Genomic DNA, 20869 nt, shown 5'->3' on the forward strand with positions numbered 1-20869 from the left:
TTTTTTTTTTTAATTCATGAGAGACAGAGCGAGAGAGAAAGGCAGAGGGAGAAGCAGGCTCCCAAGGAGCAGGGAGCCCGATGCGGGACTCGATCCCAGGACCCTGAGATCATGACCTGAGCCGAAGGCAGACGCTTAACCATCTGAGCCACCCAGGCGCCCGGAATTACTTGGTTTCTGTAACTAAATCTGGGGACGATCTCGGCTGGGATGAACTTTTGCTCCTAATGGCACTAAAGTCCTAAGATCTATAAAGGTATCAGGCAGTAGTTCTGAAGCCTGGCCATACGTTAGAAATGCAGGGATAACTTTTAAAAATTTAGACCTCCAGGCCCTCCTTCTAAGGATTCTGCTTTAAAAAGTGGCCTGAGGTGAGGTTCAAGTACAGATATTTTTCCAAATTTCCCCAGGTGATTCTGTTACATAACCAAGATGGACAATCAGAGAGTGAATAACAAGGGGTAGAGTTCTAGATTTCCTTGGTGACTGGGCTTCCCCATCAGTAAGGTCAGGAAATAGTCCCTGCCCTCCTGGGGTGGTTAGGAGGGCTGACCACGTTGATGCAGGTACACTGCTAATGTAGTAAATGAACGTAGGTCCTACATACAGGCTTCCGGCTATTACTTTTATCGGTGGTGTTCTAGATCCTTTTTCTTCTTTAACTCTGCCTACGACTAACATCCTCAAGTCAGTTATCACTCAAACACACAGTGAATCTTAAGAACTATTATTAAATCAGAAAAGTCTGGGTCCAAATTCTGTTTCAACCATTTGCTGGATAGGGAGCCTTCCTCTGGTCACTGGAACCCCAGTGAGGCATTCTCAATGCAGAAACCACAAGCATTCAGTGTGGCTTCAGAAAACCAAAAGGATCATTCAGATTCCTATCCCAAACACACCATCCTAATTTCTAGAAAGAAAAAAAAACAAACAATGTTCTTCTGGGCACAGGATATAATGCTCTTTGAGAATTCTGGAGCTTACCTGGCGCATTTCCTTATAGTTGTGGTGCTTAAAATCCAGGTCATCAGTGGTGGTCATTTCGTTCCTTCGGTGATAATAGTTATTTGGATCTAGGGATAGAAATATGGTTTTGAATTCACTCACATAATTCAGTTACTTGTAAGGTCAGGAAACAGTCCCTGCCCTCCTGGGGTGGCTAGGAGGGCTGACCACGTTGCCTGATTCATGTGGAGACACAACCCAATCTCAAGCTTCTAACAATTGCACAGAGGTGAGAGAGCCAACTTTCGAGAAGCATCTCAGGAGTCAGAATTAGCCAGTGGTGGAGATGGACCTGGAGCCAGAACGCCTGGTTCAAATCTCCACTCTTCTACTTAAGTGCGGTGTGACCTTAGATAAGTCCCTGGAGCAGTCTCTGCCTTAGTTTCTTCACCCGGAAACAGGGAAGAAAGGTACTTCCCTCATTGGTTCACGGTTGGTATTAGTTGGAATAATCTATGTGCCTGGCAAACTGTTGGCACTGAATGAATGAATGAATGAATGAGTGAATGAATGAATGAATCAGTGAATGAATATCACAACTGTATACATAAATGGAAACTTCTGGAAGTATGGTGCACACTATTCGTTACTCATCCAGTATTCAGGCCACTTCCATCCTTCCTAACAGAAACCCTGTGTGGTTTGGGAATCATCCCAAAGCTTCCAGGAAACAGACCTCGCATCCCAGCTCAGGGAGCCAGCGTGACTGGTGTCAACCAATCAGAGCCCAGCACACCCTGGCCACTCTTCCTGGTCCAGATGGGAGGGAGGCACAGAGGAGTGAGAATCTCTCCAGAGTAGAGGACAGAAAGAACCCCACCAACATCAGGAGCTACTTCCAATCACGTGACTTGTCAAAGTCCCTTACTCACTAAGCCAGGGGGGCTGGGGTTTCTGTTGTTGAAGCCAGAGACCCCAACAGGCACGATCAGGCTATCTTAACACTGGTCACCTATGGGGACTGGGATTCGGGGGTCTGGGAGGAGAGGTCTGCTCTTGACTTGATTCTCTTCCCCATATAAATTGAACTTTCTCTTTAATACATATAAGCCCTGTTGTTTATATAATTATGAGAACAAAATTCTGAGTGCCTCAGAATTATGAGAAGAGAGGACCCTCAAAGGACAGGCTAGGGAAGAAGAGTGAGGAGGAGGATAAAGGCGAGGAGCACTCAGTGGATCTGGAGGTCTTTCCCTGGACCTGCCAGCCCCATGGCATCTCCAACTGGACGAGGAAGCCAGAAATCCTGGCCAGCTCCCGACGTAGAGAGAACATACTGCTCCCGACAGGGGGCTCTCCTAACCCAGACACCCTGTAGGCAAGGTTGAAGCCACAGCAGCTGTGGGTTTGATCCAAGAGGCTCGAAGGGGGAGTCCAGAGGCAGTGGCAGGGGTCGGGGACAGAGGGATGAGCGTTTGCTCTGAGTGGTGTCAGGAGCCGCGGGTCCCGCTTTGCGCCACCAAAGATGCTCCTCAGACCAGCACTCCGGCTGCCTGTAAACCCAGTCCAGACCTACTGAATCAGAACCCACAGGAAAAACAATCCCCGCTGACTCCACAGGCTCGGAAGTCTGAGGAGCACCGTGTTCCAAGTACCGAGCACGCTGCCGGCAGGAACGAGGCCCTGGATGCACACCGCACACAGCTTCCAGCCACCGAGCCACGGCCATGACCGCCGTAACCGACCTTGCCAGGGTTCCCCTGTGCTGGCTTCACCCTTGAGAACTGAGGCTCCATGCAGTGCGCTGAAAATCGCAGAGAGACCCGAACGCCAACAAACCAGATTTTAGTATCCACCAAAGTATTATTTGCCAGTAATACCATGAGAAACAGGGACTATCCCTGAAAGGGAGAAAGTAGGAGGGCAGGCTGCCATTTTGTCCAGGAAAGAGCAGAAGCTGATCAGGTTTCGCACAGGCCCCCCAAACACATTTCAAGCACTTTCTTTCTGGGAGTGTGGGCTGACCACAGGCAAGCTGCCTCCCCTTGGGTTTCCAAACCTGTATGTCTCAAAGCAAAGGTAAAGCATAGTTTTCACATTAATTTACACTTCGTTTACCCATATGATGTTTTCTAAGAGCTACTCAACACTCCCCAATTCCCAGGGGCCTCTTTCCAAAACTCTTTAAAGCCCCTTTGCCTTCACACACAAGTTATGCCTTCAAGGTTCTTAAAAAGGATTGAAGAAAATCTCAGAACCCTAAGTACAAAGGAGCTCCACGTTTGGCAATGTTCTGCCTTCCCTAAGACTAGTCAATTTGCCTAAGGACAAGGGTACAAGTTCTGGAACTATCTCCAAACCACAGGTCAGTATTCTTCACAACTTCCCATCGCCCACATTGTGAGCAAATCATTCTTTATCAACTGATTCTGATTAGATAAAGTTTTACTGAGAACCTATTAAGAGCTTAGTAGTGTAGGTAAAGAGATGAGCAAGAACCGAATCTGGCCCACTTGGGGCCCAGAGTCTGCAATCCCAGTCACCTAGTCAAACTGCTGGCCCCTTCCTCTTTCTGTGGGCAAAAGGCCCCCTTTTCCTGAGGGGAATCTATTCCAGATGTTTCAGATAAAATTGCCTTGCCTAGCATGCACAGTTAGGCGTATGTGACTGAGGTTCAGGCATGAAACCGTGTCCTCTGCCCATAGTCACTGGCTCAGAGGTGATCCCAAGATCCTAGGGTCCACGCTGGGAATCAGATGACTTTCCTCCCAGAGCTGTAAGAGGAGAGCCTCCATCTCTTGGAGTTGCTCAGATGGTGGAATGAGTTTGGGGTGTTGATCTCCCTGTCCGTGAGATGAACATAAGGGGAGGCCTGACTCCCCGAGAAGACCCTGACATAGGAGAACTATTCTTGCCTGAAGCCAGAGTCAGAATCAGATCCACCCCTGGAATTTTCATTTACGTGAGCCAAAAGCCCTCCCCCCATAAGCTAATTAGAATAGGGCTTCTGGCATTTGAAACGTAAGTCCTGATTCAGTCTGTGAGGCCTTTATACTCACAGATGGAGCTTGGGAGAATCAGTCTCCTGCTTCCCTTAGAGTGTGTGGTTTCACACGTCATATGTCCTGAACACCAGCCGATTCCTTCCGGAACACCTTAGTTACAGGGACAAACTCCCGACAGGGCGTGTGGAGCCTAAAACCATCCCCCCGACTTTTCTTCTCTTACTCAGCTATTTAAAATCCTGTTTTGCCTGAACTTGTCTATTGATTATGCATTATGGGGGTTGAATTATGTCCCCCCCAAAAAAGATATGTTGGAGTCCTAACCCGTAGCACTTCCAGATGGGACTTTATTTGGAAAGAGGGTTTCTTTTTTTTCTTTTCTTTTTTTTTTTTAAAGATTTTATTTATTTATTTGAGACAGAGAGAATGAGAGACAGAGAGCATGAGAGGGAGGAGGGTCAGAGGGAGAAGCAGACTCCCTGCCGAGCAGGGAGCCCGATGCGGGACTCGATCCCGGGTCTCCAGGATCATGACCTGAGCCGAAGGCAGTCGCTTAACCAACTGAGCCACCCAGGCGCCCGGAAAGAGGGTTTCTATAGAGGTCAGCAAGTTAAAGTGAGGTCATTAGAGTGGGCCCTGACCCATTATGCCTGGTGTCTCTAGCAAGGGGGGTGCAGACACAGAGGTAAGCACGCGGTGAAAAGGCTCTGTGGAGGTGAGGGCACAGATGGGGTGATGCATCTACAAGACAGGGAACCCAAAGACTACCAGAGGTGACCCCCCCAGAAGCTGGGGTAGAAAGAGGGAGCAGGTTCTCCCTCACAGCCTTCGAAGGAGCCAGCCCTGCTGACGCCTAGATCTAGATAGGACTTCTGGCCTCCAGGACTGAGGCAGTAACTTTCTATTCTTCCAAACCACCCAGGTCTGGGCACTCTTTACGGCAGCCCTAGGAGACTGCTAGGAACCTGGGACATTCCTGCCTCCTCATTGCTGTGGACACCCGCTCTTCACTCACACACACACGCACGCGCGCGCACCACCTCACTCCACAGGGCTCTTTTCAAGACAACAGTGATCATTCCAGACCAAACCACATTCCTGGAAATCCGGCGGGGGGGGGAGGGGGGCTAGTGGGGGGGTGGTATCAAGATTCTTGAACTGTTCTGCTTTGCTATTTGCTTGCTTTGGGGACCTTGCTTGACGGGAGCGGGCGCTCAGTGGGGACAGGAGAGGCTATCTTTGCTGGAAAGGAGGCTCACATGCGATCAAGAATCACTGGGCTCGGGCGCCTGGGTGGCTCAGTTGGTTAAGCGACTGCCTTCGGCTCAGGTCATGATCCCGGGGTCCTGGGATCGAGTCCCACATCGGGCTCCCGGCTCAGTGGGAAGCCTGCTTCTCCCTCTCCCACTCCCCCTGCTTGTGTTCCTGCTCTCGCTGTCTCTGTCTCTGTCAAATAAATAAATAAAATCTTTAAAAAAAAAAAAAAAAAAAAAAGAATCACTGGGCTCATGATGCCTTTGACATTCCTATCCAGAGCAGGCGATCAATAGAGGCAGAGATTAGAGGTCACAGAGATGGCGGAGGGGGTCAGGAAGTGATGACTCGATGGGCCCCGGTGGGTGGGTTTATGGGTCCACGATGAAGTTCAGACACTAGACAGAGCTGGTATGCCAAATACCACTGACCTGTATCTTTAAAATGGTTCACTGGACGTTACACGAGTTTCACCTCGTTTCTTTTTTTTTTTTTTAAAAAGGGCTGCCTGCCTCCTCTGCAGACGAGGAGGCCACCAGAGACACATCGCCAGAAAAGACAGTTGTCGAAAGTGCTGATGCTTCTACAGTTCCCCAATAATCAACACGGAGCAGCTGGACCAAGAAGAGAAACCACAAGTTTATTTAAGCTCAGTAAGGGCACGTTGCCCTCAGTTGCAGGGACAACAGGCAGCACCCATCAAGGCTGGATCCCCCTGAACTGAGAGGGGTTCCCTCGGGATAAGGATGCCTGACACGCTTCCCTGGTTATACTCGAGAGCTCTGGGGGCAGCGAAGGTGTCTGTCTTCTCCCAGAATCCCAGGGCCCTGCCTCAGAACGGGCACATCCTATGTGTTTGATGTATGAATGCATGAGTGAGGAATGAATGAATGGGGGGACGGATGGATAGAGATCCCAATCAAGTTATTTAGGAAAGACTACTTACGAAAAAGTTAACACTTCCTGGGGCTGGGAGACCTCTGAGAAGGGGCCCACTTCATGCTGCGATGCTACGCCCTATCACCAGGGTGGAACGAAGGCGGAAAGGTAGGGCAGAGGGCGTGGTGAATGCCAACCAGATCCTTGGGGCTGAGAACAACTATGGGACATTATGCCATCTCTGGGTCTCTAGTGTACTAGTTTTCTAGGGCCGCCAGAACAAAGTATCACAAACTAGGCAGCTTAAAGCCAATGTACCCTCTCACAGTTCTGAAGGATAGGGGTCTGAAATCAAGGTGTGGGAGGGGCTGTGCACACTCCAGGTTCGAGGGGAGGGGCTTTCCTGGCCTCTTCCTAGCTCCTGGCAGTTGCTGGCCACCCCCGGCTTTGTAGCCACATCACGCCAATCTCTGCCCCTTCGTCATATGGCCTTCTCCCTCTGTCTCTCTTTTTTCTCTTCCTAAGGACACCAGTCATTGGATTTAGGGCCCACCCTAATCTTAGCTGATCACACCTCTTTCCAAATAAGATCACATTCCGAGGTCCCCAACGGACAAGAATTGGGGGGGGACGCTATTCAACCGAATGCAGTCAGTCATGGCATGCCCGATAGAAAGGCCCACCGGGGCAGGACGGCCCACCTTGCTGAACGGAGCTACTCTGGTATAGGAAGAGGGAGGCTTCTTGCTGTGTTCTGAACCCAGGGCAGGAGGGAAATCTGTGGTTCCCCATGTGACCTGCTCTCTCATCCCCAAATCTGAGTCCTCTGCACAAGGAGGAGACATGAGAGGTAGGCACTCTGGTTTCTGGAAAAGTAGAGGTTTATCCCCACCAGCAGGTCCTGAGAGCAGCCATAGCCTGCAAGAAACACACAGAGGACAAAACAAAACCAGGACGAGAAGAAATGAGACATCTTCTTGCTCATCCTCCCACCATCCATGCGGCTGATGACCTTAGAAATGAGTTAGCCACAGAACCGATGGTCCAACCAAGGGCAGGAGAAGAAGGAAGAAGGAGAAAGTGGGGGGCATGACATCTGTTCCGCAGTGACTACATAAGGGCACTCGACAAATGGCTCTTGCTTCGCCTCTGGGGGGGGTCTGTGCATCAGGAATGGAAGCACAGATGAACAATGACAAGGAAGAAGGAACGCAGCCCACGTGCATTCCAGGAGAGCAACAGAGTCCCTCTCATGGAACTCATGGCTTTGAAAGGCAAAAGGCTCCATCAAGCCAGGATGGGACAAGGGAGGGGAAGGGAGTTCCTGGTCTCTATCTAAAAAAGAAACGATATTTCAATCCCACTCGCTCCCCTCCCCCAACCCGGAAGCCCAAGAGACAGGAAATCAGAGGAAGACAAGAGCCACACAGGAAATGGGAAGCAGAGGAAAGGTCTAGGCGGAGAGAACACAGTCTCAGCAGCATGGTGGCAGGCCATGGATCCCCTCCACTGGGATGACCAGGAGTCTTAGGGACAGAAATGTTAACTGTCAGGTCTGTGTAGTTCTGTGTTACGTGCAGCAAAACCCTGTTTTTATCCCCAAACCTCAGCAGTCAGCCCTCATGTGAATCAGCATCTGCGGAGACTGCTGCTCTCAAATCCAGGGGGAAGGCGGATGATGGCGTGGGCTGACCAGGGGCAGTGCTGGGAGAAGGCATGGGAAACAGGAGGCAGAAAGCAACACCCTGGCAAGTGCAGGCAACCACCCCAGGTAGCCCCAGAAATACCGGGGGGCAAGAGGGGAAAGGAGACTCAGGATCTTCCATAGGTACACAGGGAGGGCTTGAGTCATCCCACAGGGATGCTTTAGGAAAGGGCGACACAGGAGTGGAAACGCTTAGTCCCAATTCTACAGGGAAGCTCTTATCTCCACTTCAGACACGAGAAAAGCAAGGCATAGAGCATTTCCACAAGTTACTCAAGACCACAGGTGCCAGGGGATGATAGGAGACCGTGAACCTGATCTAGGCCAGAGCTCATGCCCTTTCTGTGCACCCAGCTTCCCTGAGAGGCACATGAATTCTTCTCTTTTTTTTCAGATCACACAAGGCCTGGGCAACCAGTAACAATGAAGGCAGCCTGCAGCTGGGACATAGCCCTTCCCATGAGCGCTTCTAGTTTCATCCGAAAGAGGCTGAACACATCACCCTTAGCAAAGCAAGACAAACTAAGGGCCCCGCCAACTTTTGTTCTGATGCCTGTCTTTTCAAAACCTAGGCCAGGGCCCAAAATAATGACCAGTTCCACGGGATGAGTGGGTATGCAAACTGTGGGCTTTGTGAAGAAAAGTGGAAGGTAGCAAAGCAACTAGACTGATGAAGTCTTTTGCAGCTCTGCTGACCCAACGGAGCCCATCTTTCTCCTGATTTCTCCATACTGATGAGATGGGGGTGGGGCTGGCTGAAACAGGTCAGCCAGAGAGGTGGTGGTCTTATGATTGGAATATTTTCTCAGTGATTTATGCCTGGGAGGGCATGTGCATGAGAAGGAAGGAAGGAGATGCAGCGTGTCCCTCGGTCCTGGTCCACCCACAGGAATGACTGTGGGGCGTCTGCCCTTAGCAGCGCCTCCATGCTGCAGGACAAACAAGCTCCTGTCCCCAGATGTCCGCACAGCTCCTCACAAGGTCTTGAGTTGAATCCAAGAACCCCAGACACCTCAGCCCTGTGCAGATGGAGGGCAGTCACTCGGACCCGGGGGCAGGGAACACCAGGCGGGAGGAGTGGCGCTTTCCCCAGGGAGGTCGGAATCACACCTTCACAGGAGTAGCCGCTCAGCAGCACCAGGGCTCAAGCACGGCCATCCCTGGCCCTGAAAGTCATTTCCCGGGCCCCCGGGGTACGCTCCTGTCGTCCTGTGGGGAAATCGCAGGCAGAGCGATGGGGCCCTTTTCAGAAACAGAGAGCACACATGGCAGTATTGTTTACAACAGCAAAATAGCTGAAAACCACCAACTCTGTGACCTTGAAGTCAGCCAGCATGTGTCTTAACCTGAAATATTCATTATTAAAAATGTATCTTAGGAAGCTCTCCCCAGCTTGATATGCATAGATCTTTATTCACGTTCATCCAAAATGGGCAAGTCCATTCAAATGTGGGGAAGAGGACTTCTTTATACTTTTATTTATTTATTTGAGAGAGACAGAGAGAGAGCACGAGTGGGGAGGGGCAGGGGGAGAGGGAGAGAATCTCAAGCAGACTCCCCACTGAGCGTGGAGCCTGACGTGGGGCTTGATCCCAGGACCCTGAGATCATGACCTGAGCCAAAATCGAGGGTCAGCCGCTTAACCAAGTCACCCAGGTGCCCCGGCTTTTTTTTTTTTTTCACTTTTTAAATAATGAACAACTGAGAGGGTATCACGTTAAGTGAAGTCAGCCAGACTGAGAAAGACAAGTACCATATGATTTCACTCACATGTGGAATCTTAAAAAACCAAATGTATAAACAAGCAAACAAAAAGCAGAATCAGGCCTATAAGTACAGAGAACAAACCGGTGGTTGCTAGAGGGGAGGGGGTGGGGGTTGGGGGCAAACAAGGGTGAAGGGGAGCGGGAGATCCAGGCTTCCAGTTCTGCAATGAATAAGGCGCAGGAATAAAAGGCACAGCATTGGGAACACAGTCCCTGATCCTGCAACAGCATTTACGGTGACAGATGGGAGCTACAGCCATGGTGAGCACAGCGTAATCACCATGCTATACACCTGAAACTCATGTAACGTTGTGTGTCAACTATGCGCAAATAGATAACTTTGAAAGAAAAAAGGATAATAAAATTTTTTTGAATTAAAAAAATTTTAATTGTGGTACAATACATATCTAATTTGCCATCCTAACCTCATCTTTAAGGGTCCAGTTGAGTAGTGTTAAGTATATCCACACTGTTGTGGATAAACAGATCGCTAGAACTTTCTCATCTTGCAAAACTGAAACTGTAACCATAAACAACACTCCATTTTCTTTTCCTTTTGAGCTTTAAAAATCCTATTAATAGACCATGGCATGCAGTAATTCATTTTCCAGTTCAAAAATTTCTGGACACATTACTCATGAAAGCTTGAAAAGAATCACCACCTCCCTCTGCCCTGAACTGAGAGTTCTCAGGAAGATGGTATGCACAGAATAAAGAAAGCAGAAGAAAAAGGTAAATGAATTTTTCATAAACAAGAGTTCCAGGAAAAAACTCTGGGAGGTTGCATTTAGACCACAAGGTCACCTTGGGATTGAGCAGCTGAGTTGGTTGGGTCATCTCTGTCTTTGGCCTCATTAACTTGCACAAAGGGACTGTGCCCACAGCAGGGCAGTGAGCAAGGTTCACTTACCCACGTGGACGAGGGGGCCCCTGGGCTGCCCTAGTCCCTTAGATGTGACTGCTGCCAGGAGGAACGCACAAAGGCCAGTTCCCCTCTGGGCAGACTGCTAAGTAACTTCTAGAAGAGAAATGGCCCTAAATATTTGGGGTTGGAAATAGAGCCATTCCAAGTCTGTACTTGAAACTCACCTAGAATTCACATTGTAACTGTTGTGGCTTTGTGTTTAAATTGCCCCAAGGACCTATGTTCAAACACACACACACACACCAAGCATAACTTCACAGGGAAATATTTATTTCATGAGACTCTCACAGGGTGCCCTTTGCCGTTTACCAACAATGGATGAATTCCTGCCCACAGAGAGAAACCACGACCCTGCTCTTTCAAACAAGCAGATGGAGGCTGTGCTGAGTGACACAGGAGAGCAAGTCTCCCGGCCTGGCACAAAGAGGGCCTCTCAGACACCCGCCTGTGTCTGTGTCTGCAGACTCTCCGGGATCTGGAAATCCCAGCGGGCCCTGGGGGCGGCAGGGGGGACCTGGGGGGACCACTCCAGCACCAACCAGCCACAAAAGGAGGCCCAGGTCCCAAATCAGGCCAGCCTTCAACGTCCTCTCCGGATCAGCCTTGAAAATGCACACACCCTTTGCACCAGGGACCCTATTTATCATAATCTGACGTAAGCACTCAGCCTGTGATTGAATAATCCTGTAATTTACACAGTAATCACTGACGTGCACAATGACATAGAAACGAAGACGTTCCTCGTGTGGTTCTTTATGGAACCAAAATATTGGAAAAAACTGAACTTTCCACTGTAAGACGGATTAAAAACAGGATTTTTGTCTATAGACTAGATAAATGCACCCACAAGACAGATGGTCTCTAATAGTTTTAATGACATTAAAAAAAGTTTTCACAAGCTAGTAAGTCCAAATATGTAACAAAGAATCTGTCTGGTGTGAGCGTGAGTAGGTAGGCAGATAGACCCTTCTTTCTCACCAATACAGAGTTTGTGTTCTAAAAATTCATACTTGGCAAAGCAAGAACTTGGATATTACGGATTGAGAGAAAAGCAATAAATGACATTAAATGTGCTTTGAAAAGCAAGAAATGTAAGTTCACAGTGGGGGAGGGGGGTTGATGGCTACAGAAATAGCCTGATGGCTACGGTGGTTCCTGAGAGCATCAGAGCTGGGCAAACTCCAAAAGTAGCAAGGCCTCTCTCTCCCACTAGACAAGAGTGGTAAGGAAAGCTATAACCCAAAGCCGTGTTCCTTGTTCCTAGGGATGGACTGTGGGTGGACAGGGATGTGGAAATTCCTATAGGCCCTAATGAAGAGTCTTCGGAATGTGCTAGGAGCTAGCTTCCTGCCCTGAAGATGCCCGGGCAGGATGAAGGGGTTGCCATCTACAGGCTCCATATGGGCACAAACTCACAGATTTTGAAAGGCCAGACCAAGCCAGCCATGAGCCAGGCCAGATCAGCCTGTCCAGAGCAGACACCAGCTGGTATCCAGAGGACACACACGTGAACTCAAGCCCCCTTCTTCCTGCCCCCCTGAGGTCACACCCAGATATCATCATATGAAAATAAGCTGCGGGAAATAAAGAGGCATTTACCCAAAGACCCAGGCACCCAAGCAAAGCGACTTCAACAGAAAGAGATTGTGTATGTGGTCACATTTAAAATTAACTTCTGCCACCTCCTCTACTCCAAGTAGTGGGAGCACTCAAGGACAATTAAATATGCTATGAAAAATTTTCTCTAATTTTTTTTTTTTTTTGCTTGCTTCTGAGTGGTAGCGTTGAGTGAATTTTCAGCCCTGAAATGTGCATCATCTTAAAATCCCAGGAGGCACGACCACAGTTGCCACCTCACTTTGGTACCCCCAAATATTCATGGCGTTTCCGAGTGGGATTAGGGGAGGTTTTTATTTATTTTCTTTCTGCTCAGCTAGGTTTTCGAAATATTCTGCAATAGATGTACTATCTCCTTTTTTTTTTTTTACAGGAGTACAAGATTGCTTAGTTTGCGGTCACCCTGGCCAGGCACCTGTTCTCCACCAGCAAACCCCTGCAGCAAGTTGGGAAGGGCAGGCTCACCTGGCAGTGGACAGCCAAGGATCTCCATCCTCATACAGATGCTCCCGTTGTCAAACCAGGACCGTGGATTGATGCGGATGTAGCGGGCCACCATGGGGACGGGCAGCTCGTTGAGGACAGGGATCTCCTTTTCACTGTTTCCTTCAAATATCTACTTAGGCACAAGGGGGGAAAAGGCGAATCTTTTAGAGCTCGATTATCAAGGGATAAAGGGTAATTCACTCATTCCATAAGATTTCACTGAGGAGCACCCACTGTGTGCAGGGCATTGAGGGGAAAAGAGAAATGAATCAGGCATGGACCCTGCCCTCAGGAAGCCCCCATCTACCGGGGTGGCGGAGAGAGGAGGAGGAGGGAATACTTTGATAATCTGGGTGAAGTCTATTAGTATCATGGCAGAGGGACAGCCACAGAGCTCTGGGATTTCAGAAGAAGAAAAGAACCAGGCAGAGCTTTAGGGAGCAGGTGGTATTTGAATTGGCCTTGAAGGAAAACTATTTAGATCTGTGGGATGGGAGGGATTCTAGAGACAAGCAGCAGGAATGACTGGAGAAGCCCAGAGGTGGGCTTCAGAAGGAACAGAGCAACTGGCCCTCTTTTCCTGGAACACAGGGGAAGTGTGTGCAGGGGGTAAGAAAGAGAGAGAAGGTTGAAAGCAGAGATGCCATCAGATTGTGGAAGATTCTGGATACCATGGGAGGAAGGATGTGCTTGAGAACCTGACAAAGAGGGTGACATGATCATCAGAACTGGCTAATCTGGAGTGAATCATGGAGTGGAAAGATGGATTATTAAAGGAAGTTGGAGAACTGTTGCACCCGAGTAGCTGTGAGGGGCGCAGGCATATTTCCTGTGCCACGTGTCCCCCAAGGCTGCCACCCCCAAGGTGGATTGTGGAAGAAACTGCATCCCAGCAGCTCAGAATTTCACATTAGCTCTACATGGGCCACTTGGCACTGAGCTTCCGGGCATGGAAGCGGGGCAGGGAGGAGGGGGACATTATCCATCATCGGTTTGAGCTGACACAGCATCAGCAGACACTGATGGGGCACACATTGCCTCTCTTTGCAGGGACCCACATAACCAGACACCAAGGGCATGGACAGAGGGAACATGAAACTCACCATGTCTCCAGATCCGTTCTTAACAGTGACCCATGTATGGCTATCATTGCTCACCATAACTTTGTAGGAGGTCACCCAGTCACTCCTAAAAGAAAATAAAACATCATTGGAACTACACATTTTAAAATGTTCACCTTTGGGGTGCCTGGGTGGCTCAGTCAGCTGAGCATCCAACTCTTGGTTTCGGTTCAGGTCATGATCTCGGGGTCATGGGATTGAGCCGCGCTCAGCGCAGAATCTGCTTAAGACTCTCTCTCCCTCTCCCTCTGCCCCTCCCACACACACACCCCCTGCCTCTCTCTCTCGCTCTCTCTCTCTCAAATAAATAAATAAATAAATAAATCTTTAAAACGTTCACCTCTTCAATGTAGAGGTGCAGCAATAAGGAAGAACAGCGGACCCCTGAACAACACGGGTTTGAACTACAAGGGTCCACTCACACGTGGATTTTTCTTGATAAATACAGGACAGTACTATAAATGTATTTTCTCTCCTTATGATTTTGGAGAGTCAAAAGTTATACACAGATTTTCAACTGTACAGGGTGTCAGTGCCCCTAACCCTTGCGTTGTTCAAGGGTCATTGGTCGGTCCCAGCAGTGGACAACATTGGTTCACAGCCTGGCCCCACTGCTCACCCTCCCTGTGGCGTTGGCCAGCTAACTGACCCAACTATGTCACTGTTGATTCATCCATAAAATGAGGATCCTAAAAGCACCAAGCTTAAAGGATTAATGTGAGCGTTCGGTGGTTTAATACTCCTTAAACACTTAGGACAGTGCGTGGTACCAAGTAAGTCCTGCACGCTGGTCACACATAAAGATCTACAGACACTTACATATTTCTTTATATTTACATCGCACACGGGAATAGAGTTCCATGCAGAAAAGTAACCTCAGTAAAAATTGCAGTTGGTCTAGAAATTTCATTTGGAAAATGATTTGGGAACATAAACTAGATGCCACCAACCAAAAAAATAACAGCTTGCCTGTCTAGGAGACACTGGGCTTCTCCTTGGCTGTCACAGCCATGCAGACAATCCGCCCACCCCCAGTGATAATCAGCACTAGCTGGGCCCAACGCCAGACCCACCATCATGTCCTGCTGCAGAGAAATCACTCAGGTGACAACAGCCATGAATGGACTTCCCAGAGTGGGGGTCAATCTGATAGGCCATATCAAAAAAACATGGGGAAAACACATTTTGGTCTCTCAGCCTCAGCTGTTCATAACATTAACTGTTAACCAATATAGAAGATTCTTTCGGAGCATCATCCTTTTTAAAAATACTGGAACGAAACACCAATTCAGTAATCCTTTAGAACATTCTGCCAGCTGAAGCACTTGGAGTCCTTCTTTTCCTACTGTGAAATCTCCTTGGATTCAGGATCCAGATATATCCCAATACGGTTCTGAGTTTCTGAATCAGCACGGCCTAGTAAAGTTCATTTAGAAAGATGAGCTGCTTTTCTTCATTCTGGTTCATCTGACTTGTGAAAATTATTCCTAGGTGCTTTAATAGATGCTTGGAAACAAACCCTCCCCTCGAGCCTCCTCTCTTCTCTCTCCTCCCTACCAGCTTTGTCTGAATCCCTGCCAGATGCTGGAAGCTGTCAAACAACATGTTCCCCCTGGGAGGGTGAAGGCTGAGCCCGCGCCTGCAGACCGAGATGCATCAAGCGCACCTTCTGAACGGCACCTAGGCACAGCGCATGTCCTCTGCACTGGAAAATATCCTCACCCCAAATACCAACCTGTGTCCCACATTCAAATAATCTCTAAAGACCTTGCAACTGCAGTCCCTTTTGCGGTCCGTTGGTCTGTGTGCCTGTGACGCCCCACAGTGATCTGCCAAGGCAGCCTGCCGAGCTGGGGGCCCATCCCACCTGCAGAGATGGAGGTGATAGCCTTAGGAAGCCTCTCGGTCAAGAGAAACACACAATAAGAGAGGGGTAGAAAGAAAAATTAAAATAAGCTGTCCAAAGAAAGGGGGAAAAAAAACCCCAAAGAAATGAAAATCAAATAATTTCTCAAACTTAAACGTGGACAAATCCACTACTTAGGTTTGAAGGGCAATTAACTGTTTACGTGGTTCTGACCTCCACTCTGGACTGCAGACATCCGTCCCTCGCTCTGTCTGCCTGACCTCTCGCCACTTCTCATGTCCCAGCAACATCTCATATTTACCTCACCCCAACCGGATGGGTGCATGGCTCCTGCTCTCCATCCCAACCTGGGCCAGACCGAGCTCCTGCCTCAGAAAAGGTACTGGCATCCCCCCAGGGGAACAAAATCCCGGGGTCCTCCGTGATACCCCACCTTCTCTGCACCCCCCCACACCTCCATTGAGACCATCACCAAATTCTGTCAATGTCACCTCCCACATTTTTCTGGAATCTACCCAACCCCTTCCATCTTCACTGCCACCACCCAGCCCATTCTCTCAGGCCAGGACGGCTGCCGGTCCCTCTAATTGGTCTCCTGGCATTTAAGCTGCCTCCCAATCTATCCTGCAGTTAGAGACTGGTTTTTCTAATGAAGTATTATCATGTCACCACCTGCTTAAAATACCACTCCTCTCTGGTAGTAAGACCAAAATCCTCATCACATTCTGTAAGACTCTTGCTTACCTTTTGTTTTCTGGGCTCTTTCTTTCAATTCCTGATAATGATTATTCTCTCTTGTCTCAGGGCCTTTGCACATACTGTTTTCATCTTCTTCCTCTCCCATCCTGTCTGCCTCTAAATCATTCAGACCTCAAACCTTATCAGATAAGGCAGGTCTAATTCTCCATTTTAGCCAATTTCTTTTCTTATATGTTCCTTTCTTTCATAGTTTAGTTCCACTTATAATTTTATACCCCTTTCTAGAATTATCTGATAGTGTATTTATCTCCCACTGGAGTTGAAGCATCTCATAGATGGAGGAAGAAGAGATCATGGCGCTTTGGAGGATGCAAAAGGAAGCTGGTGTTCCTGGAGGGCAGAGCGAGGGACAAGGCAGGACAAACAGGGCTGGGTGGGCTATGCAGACCATTTGATGGGAGTGAAACTTCCTCTGCCAAGCAATAGGGGGCTGGCCCCCTTGCAGTCCACCAAGCATGGTCAGAAGTACCTCAAGACCAATTAGAAAGGCTCCTCCACTTCCAAAATTTCTGCCTTAACAGAACGTTTGAAAACCAGAGATGACCTTAGTGTCTCCCATTTACTCCCATTTACTCTAACCAACTCTCCTTTCTACCACCTTTCTACCGCTCCTGCTGAAATGAAAGTGATGGCAGAGGTCCTCCTGCCACAGGTTTATGCATAAACAGCCTTTGTTCATTTTGTCTCAGGCTTAGTTTTGTCTTTGACAATTCATACTGTTGCCCATATTATGATTTTTTTCATTCTCATTGCTGTCTAGTATTCCACTCAAAGAATGGACACTTGGTCCATTTTACTACTAATGAGCATCTGAGTAGTTTCCAGATTGGGCTGTTATGAACAGCGGTTCTATGAATATTCTTGTTATGTATCTTGTGGTGAATTTATACAAAATTCTGTTTGGTGTGATCATAGGGTCCCAGGATACAGATGTGTTCAGCAGTAGTAGCTTTCCAAAGTAACTAACTACTAACACTCAAACAAGCAACGTATGAGAGTTCTGGTTGCTCCACATTCCTGTCAACACTCGGTATTTTCTTCCTTTTTCATTTTAGCTATTCTGATGGGTGTACCCTGTTATTTCATGGTGATTTTTATTTTAATGTCCTGGATGACTAATGAAGTTTGACACGTTGTATGTTTATTGGGCATCTGAATATCATCTTCTGTGAAATGCTTATTCAAAATTTCCCCCCTTTTTAATTAAATTGTCTTTCTTATTTTGATTTGTAAGAGCTCTTTATATATTCTAGATAGGAGTTTTTTGGTGAGTATATGGATTGCTAATATCTTCTCCAGTTTGCATCCTCTTTTTCATTCTCTTTGTGGTATCTTTTTTAAAATTTTATTTATTTATTTGACAGAAAGACAGAGAGAGAGAACATGCACATGTGGGGGTAGGAGTAGAGGGAGAAGCAGACTCCCGACTGAGCAGGGAGCCTGATGTGGTGCTCAACCCCAAGACCCTGAGATCATGACCTGAGCTGAAGGCAGACGCCAAATCGAATGAGCCACCCAGGCACCCCATCTTTGTGGTATTTTTTAATAAACAGAACATCTTAATCTTTACATAGGCCAATTAACCTTTGTTTTCTTTACAGTTTTCAGTATTTGTGCCCTTTTCAATACATTTTTGCCTACTCCAAGATCATAAAGATATTCTCCTAGGCATTCTTCTAAAAGCTTTATTGCTTTACCTTTTAATTTAGATCTGTAGCCCACAAAGAGTTGACTATTATATGGTGTAGGTAGGGGTCAAGATACATTTTTTTTTAAGGGCTTTCAAGTGACCTAGCACTATTTATATGATTATTTTTCTACAGCACATCAGTGACACATTTGCTATAGATCATGTGGTAGGCATGTTTCTTGATGCTCTATTCTCTTCCATTGGTCTATTTCCTATCGGTGCTAAACCCATCCTGTCTTGATTTCTATAGCCTTATAGTAAGTTTTTATATCTGGTAGTGTACATTTTCCTATTTTGTTTTTGCTTTTCACAGTTCCCTGGACTATTCCTGGCCCTTTGTGTTCCCATATAAATTTTAGAATCACCTCGTCAATTTCCAAAACAAGGATCTTTGGATTTTAATTGAGATGGCACTAAATATAAGGTCAGTTTTAAGGGAATCAAGATATTTCAATATTAAGTCTCCTAATCCATAAACATGGTATATTCCTCTATTTATTTAGGCCTTATATTACTTATCTTTTGCTGAATTTATTCCTAAGTAGCTGATGTTTTTGATGATTTTATAAATGATATTACTTTAAATATTATTTTCTCCTTGTTTGTTGCTAGTATGTAGAAATACAAATGCTTTTTGTATGTTGATTTTATAGCCAGCTACTTCACTAATTCATTCATTAATTCTAATAGTCTGGGATTCCTTTGGATGTTGTTAAGGACATGGCAATGTCATCTGAGCACTATGACAGTTCTGCTTCTTTATTTCCAAATGTTAAGTCTGTTATTTCTTTTTCTTGCCTTATTTGTTACACTGGTTAGGATCTCTAATTCAACACTGAAAGAAGTGGTACTAATAGCTATCCTTGTCTGATTCCTGAGATTGAAGGAAAGGTTTAGGTATTCCACCACTGGGTAAGATATTTCCTGTAAGGTTTTCCCTTTGTTTCTTTGTTTTTATTTTAATGAAATATGAGTTCTTTATTTTTCAAATAACAAGAAAATCTGGATGTTTGCAGCTGCTGGGACTCACTCAGCTGGCTGATTTGTGCCAGAGTCAACATCAACAGACATTCATTTGTCATATTTGTTATCTCAGAGCCCTAAGAGAATGTTCACAAGAGGACTCGGTGTACATTCATTTTTCCATATTGTTTCAGAGTTCTAAGAAGACACCCTTCTACGTTCATTTTCCATACTTGTCTCAGAGTTCTAAGAAAACATCAAGCTATACTCATTTTTCACACTTACTGTCTTTGGGTGGTAATATAGTTACTGCAGCTCCATATCATGTCCATGTTCAGAAAACACTGGATAAAGTCTTTCGGTTTCTATCAAACTACTTGCTAATGATTCAATAGGACAATGTGCAATTCCTGTTGTTTGGGCTTTTTTTAACATTATTAAAACTTACAGTTCTTTTTTTTTTTTAAGATTTTATTTATTTATTTGAGAGAGAGAGAATGAGAGACAGAGAGCATGAGAGGGAGGAGGATCAGAGGGAGAAGCAGACTCCCTGCTGAGCAGGGAGCCCGATGTGGGACTTGATCCTGGGACTCCAGGATCATGACCTGAGCCGAAGGCAGTCGCTTAACCAACTGAGCCACCAGGCGCCCTATTTATTCCTAATTTAAAAGGAGTTTTTTTCTTTTAAACACAAATGACTATAGAATTTTCTCAGATGCCTTTTCCGCATGTATCAGAGTGTTCATATGATTTTTCTCTTTAGTCCTGTTTAGGTGGTGAATTACAGTGTTTGATTGCAATTGTGGCTAAAACACCCTTATATTCCTGGAATAAATTCCATTCAGTGGTGATACATGATCCTTTTTATATACTGCTGGACTCAATTTAGTAATATATTGCTTATTTTTTGTATCTATGTTCATGAAAAAAAATTTTCCATAATTTTGCTTTTTGTAATGTCTTCATCAGATTTTGATATCAAGGTTATGCTAACTCATAGTTGGGAAATGCTTCCCTGTTTCCATTCTCTGGATTTTTTTTTAAGTGCCATTTCATTCTTAAATGTTTGGAAGAATTCAATCAAACTTTCTGAAATTAAGAGGTTTTGGGGGGACAATATTTGATAATGAACTGGTATTTTTAGTAGATATTAGACTACTCTGATATTCTATTTCTTCTTCTGTCAGTTTTAGTAACTTGTGCTTTTTGAAGAATTATTGCATTTCAAGTATTTTCAATGTTATTGGCATAAGCCTGTTCTTAGAATTACTTTATTGTCTTCCTAATGTCTGTAGCATTTTTAGTGATTCTCCCTTTTACAATTTTGATGTTGATAGTTGATTTTTTTTTCTTTTCCTAATCAGCCAAGAGTTTATTAATTTTATTAATATTTTCAAAGAATCAACTTTTGGCTTTGTTTACCCTATTATGTGTTTCCTATAGGAACCATATAAAACCATATGCATCTCCTGTTAGGCACCATATGACCCATATGAAACAATCATTTTTACAGATCAAAATGGTTGACTACCAGAAATTTCCTAAGATGCAAACTAATATTTTATTAATTTCTACTCTTATCTTTACTGTTTTCTTCTTGGTACATTCTTTAGGTTTGATTTGCTGTTCATTTTGTATAGTTCCTTAAGACCATTAATTTTCAGTCTTCAATCCTAATATATGCATTTAAGTTAAAGTTCTTTCTGGGCATTGCTTTAGCTACATGCCATAATTTTTATATGTCATATCTTCATTATCATTTAGTTCAAAATATTAATTCCAGTTGTGATTTCTCCTTTAACCATGGACTACTTAGGAGTATAATTTTAAATTTACAGGTGTGGGGGCTTTTCCAGTTTTGTTTTTATTACTGATTTCTAGTTTAAC

General features: G+C 46.1%; 1 protein-coding gene across 1 annotated transcript in view; it reads right to left on the reverse strand.

Moving 5' to 3' along the window:
• The window catches only part of CPXM2 (carboxypeptidase X, M14 family member 2), a 159081-nt gene that overhangs the window by 27923 nt on the left and 110289 nt on the right, over positions 1–20869 (reverse strand). Inside the window, exons 6-8 of the mRNA XM_044916228.1 lie at positions 13686–13770; positions 12562–12712; positions 985–1073 (exon numbers count right to left, since the gene is read on the reverse strand). Of these exons, the coding sequence (XP_044772163.1) occupies positions 985–1073; positions 12562–12712; positions 13686–13770 (325 nt within the window). The remainder of the gene's footprint in view (positions 1–984; positions 1074–12561; positions 12713–13685; positions 13771–20869) is intronic.

This window comes from Neomonachus schauinslandi, chromosome 6 (assembly GCF_002201575.2).
Source record: "Neomonachus schauinslandi chromosome 6, ASM220157v2, whole genome shotgun sequence".
In the NCBI taxonomy this organism is placed as follows: domain Eukaryota; kingdom Metazoa; phylum Chordata; class Mammalia; order Carnivora; family Phocidae; genus Neomonachus; species Neomonachus schauinslandi.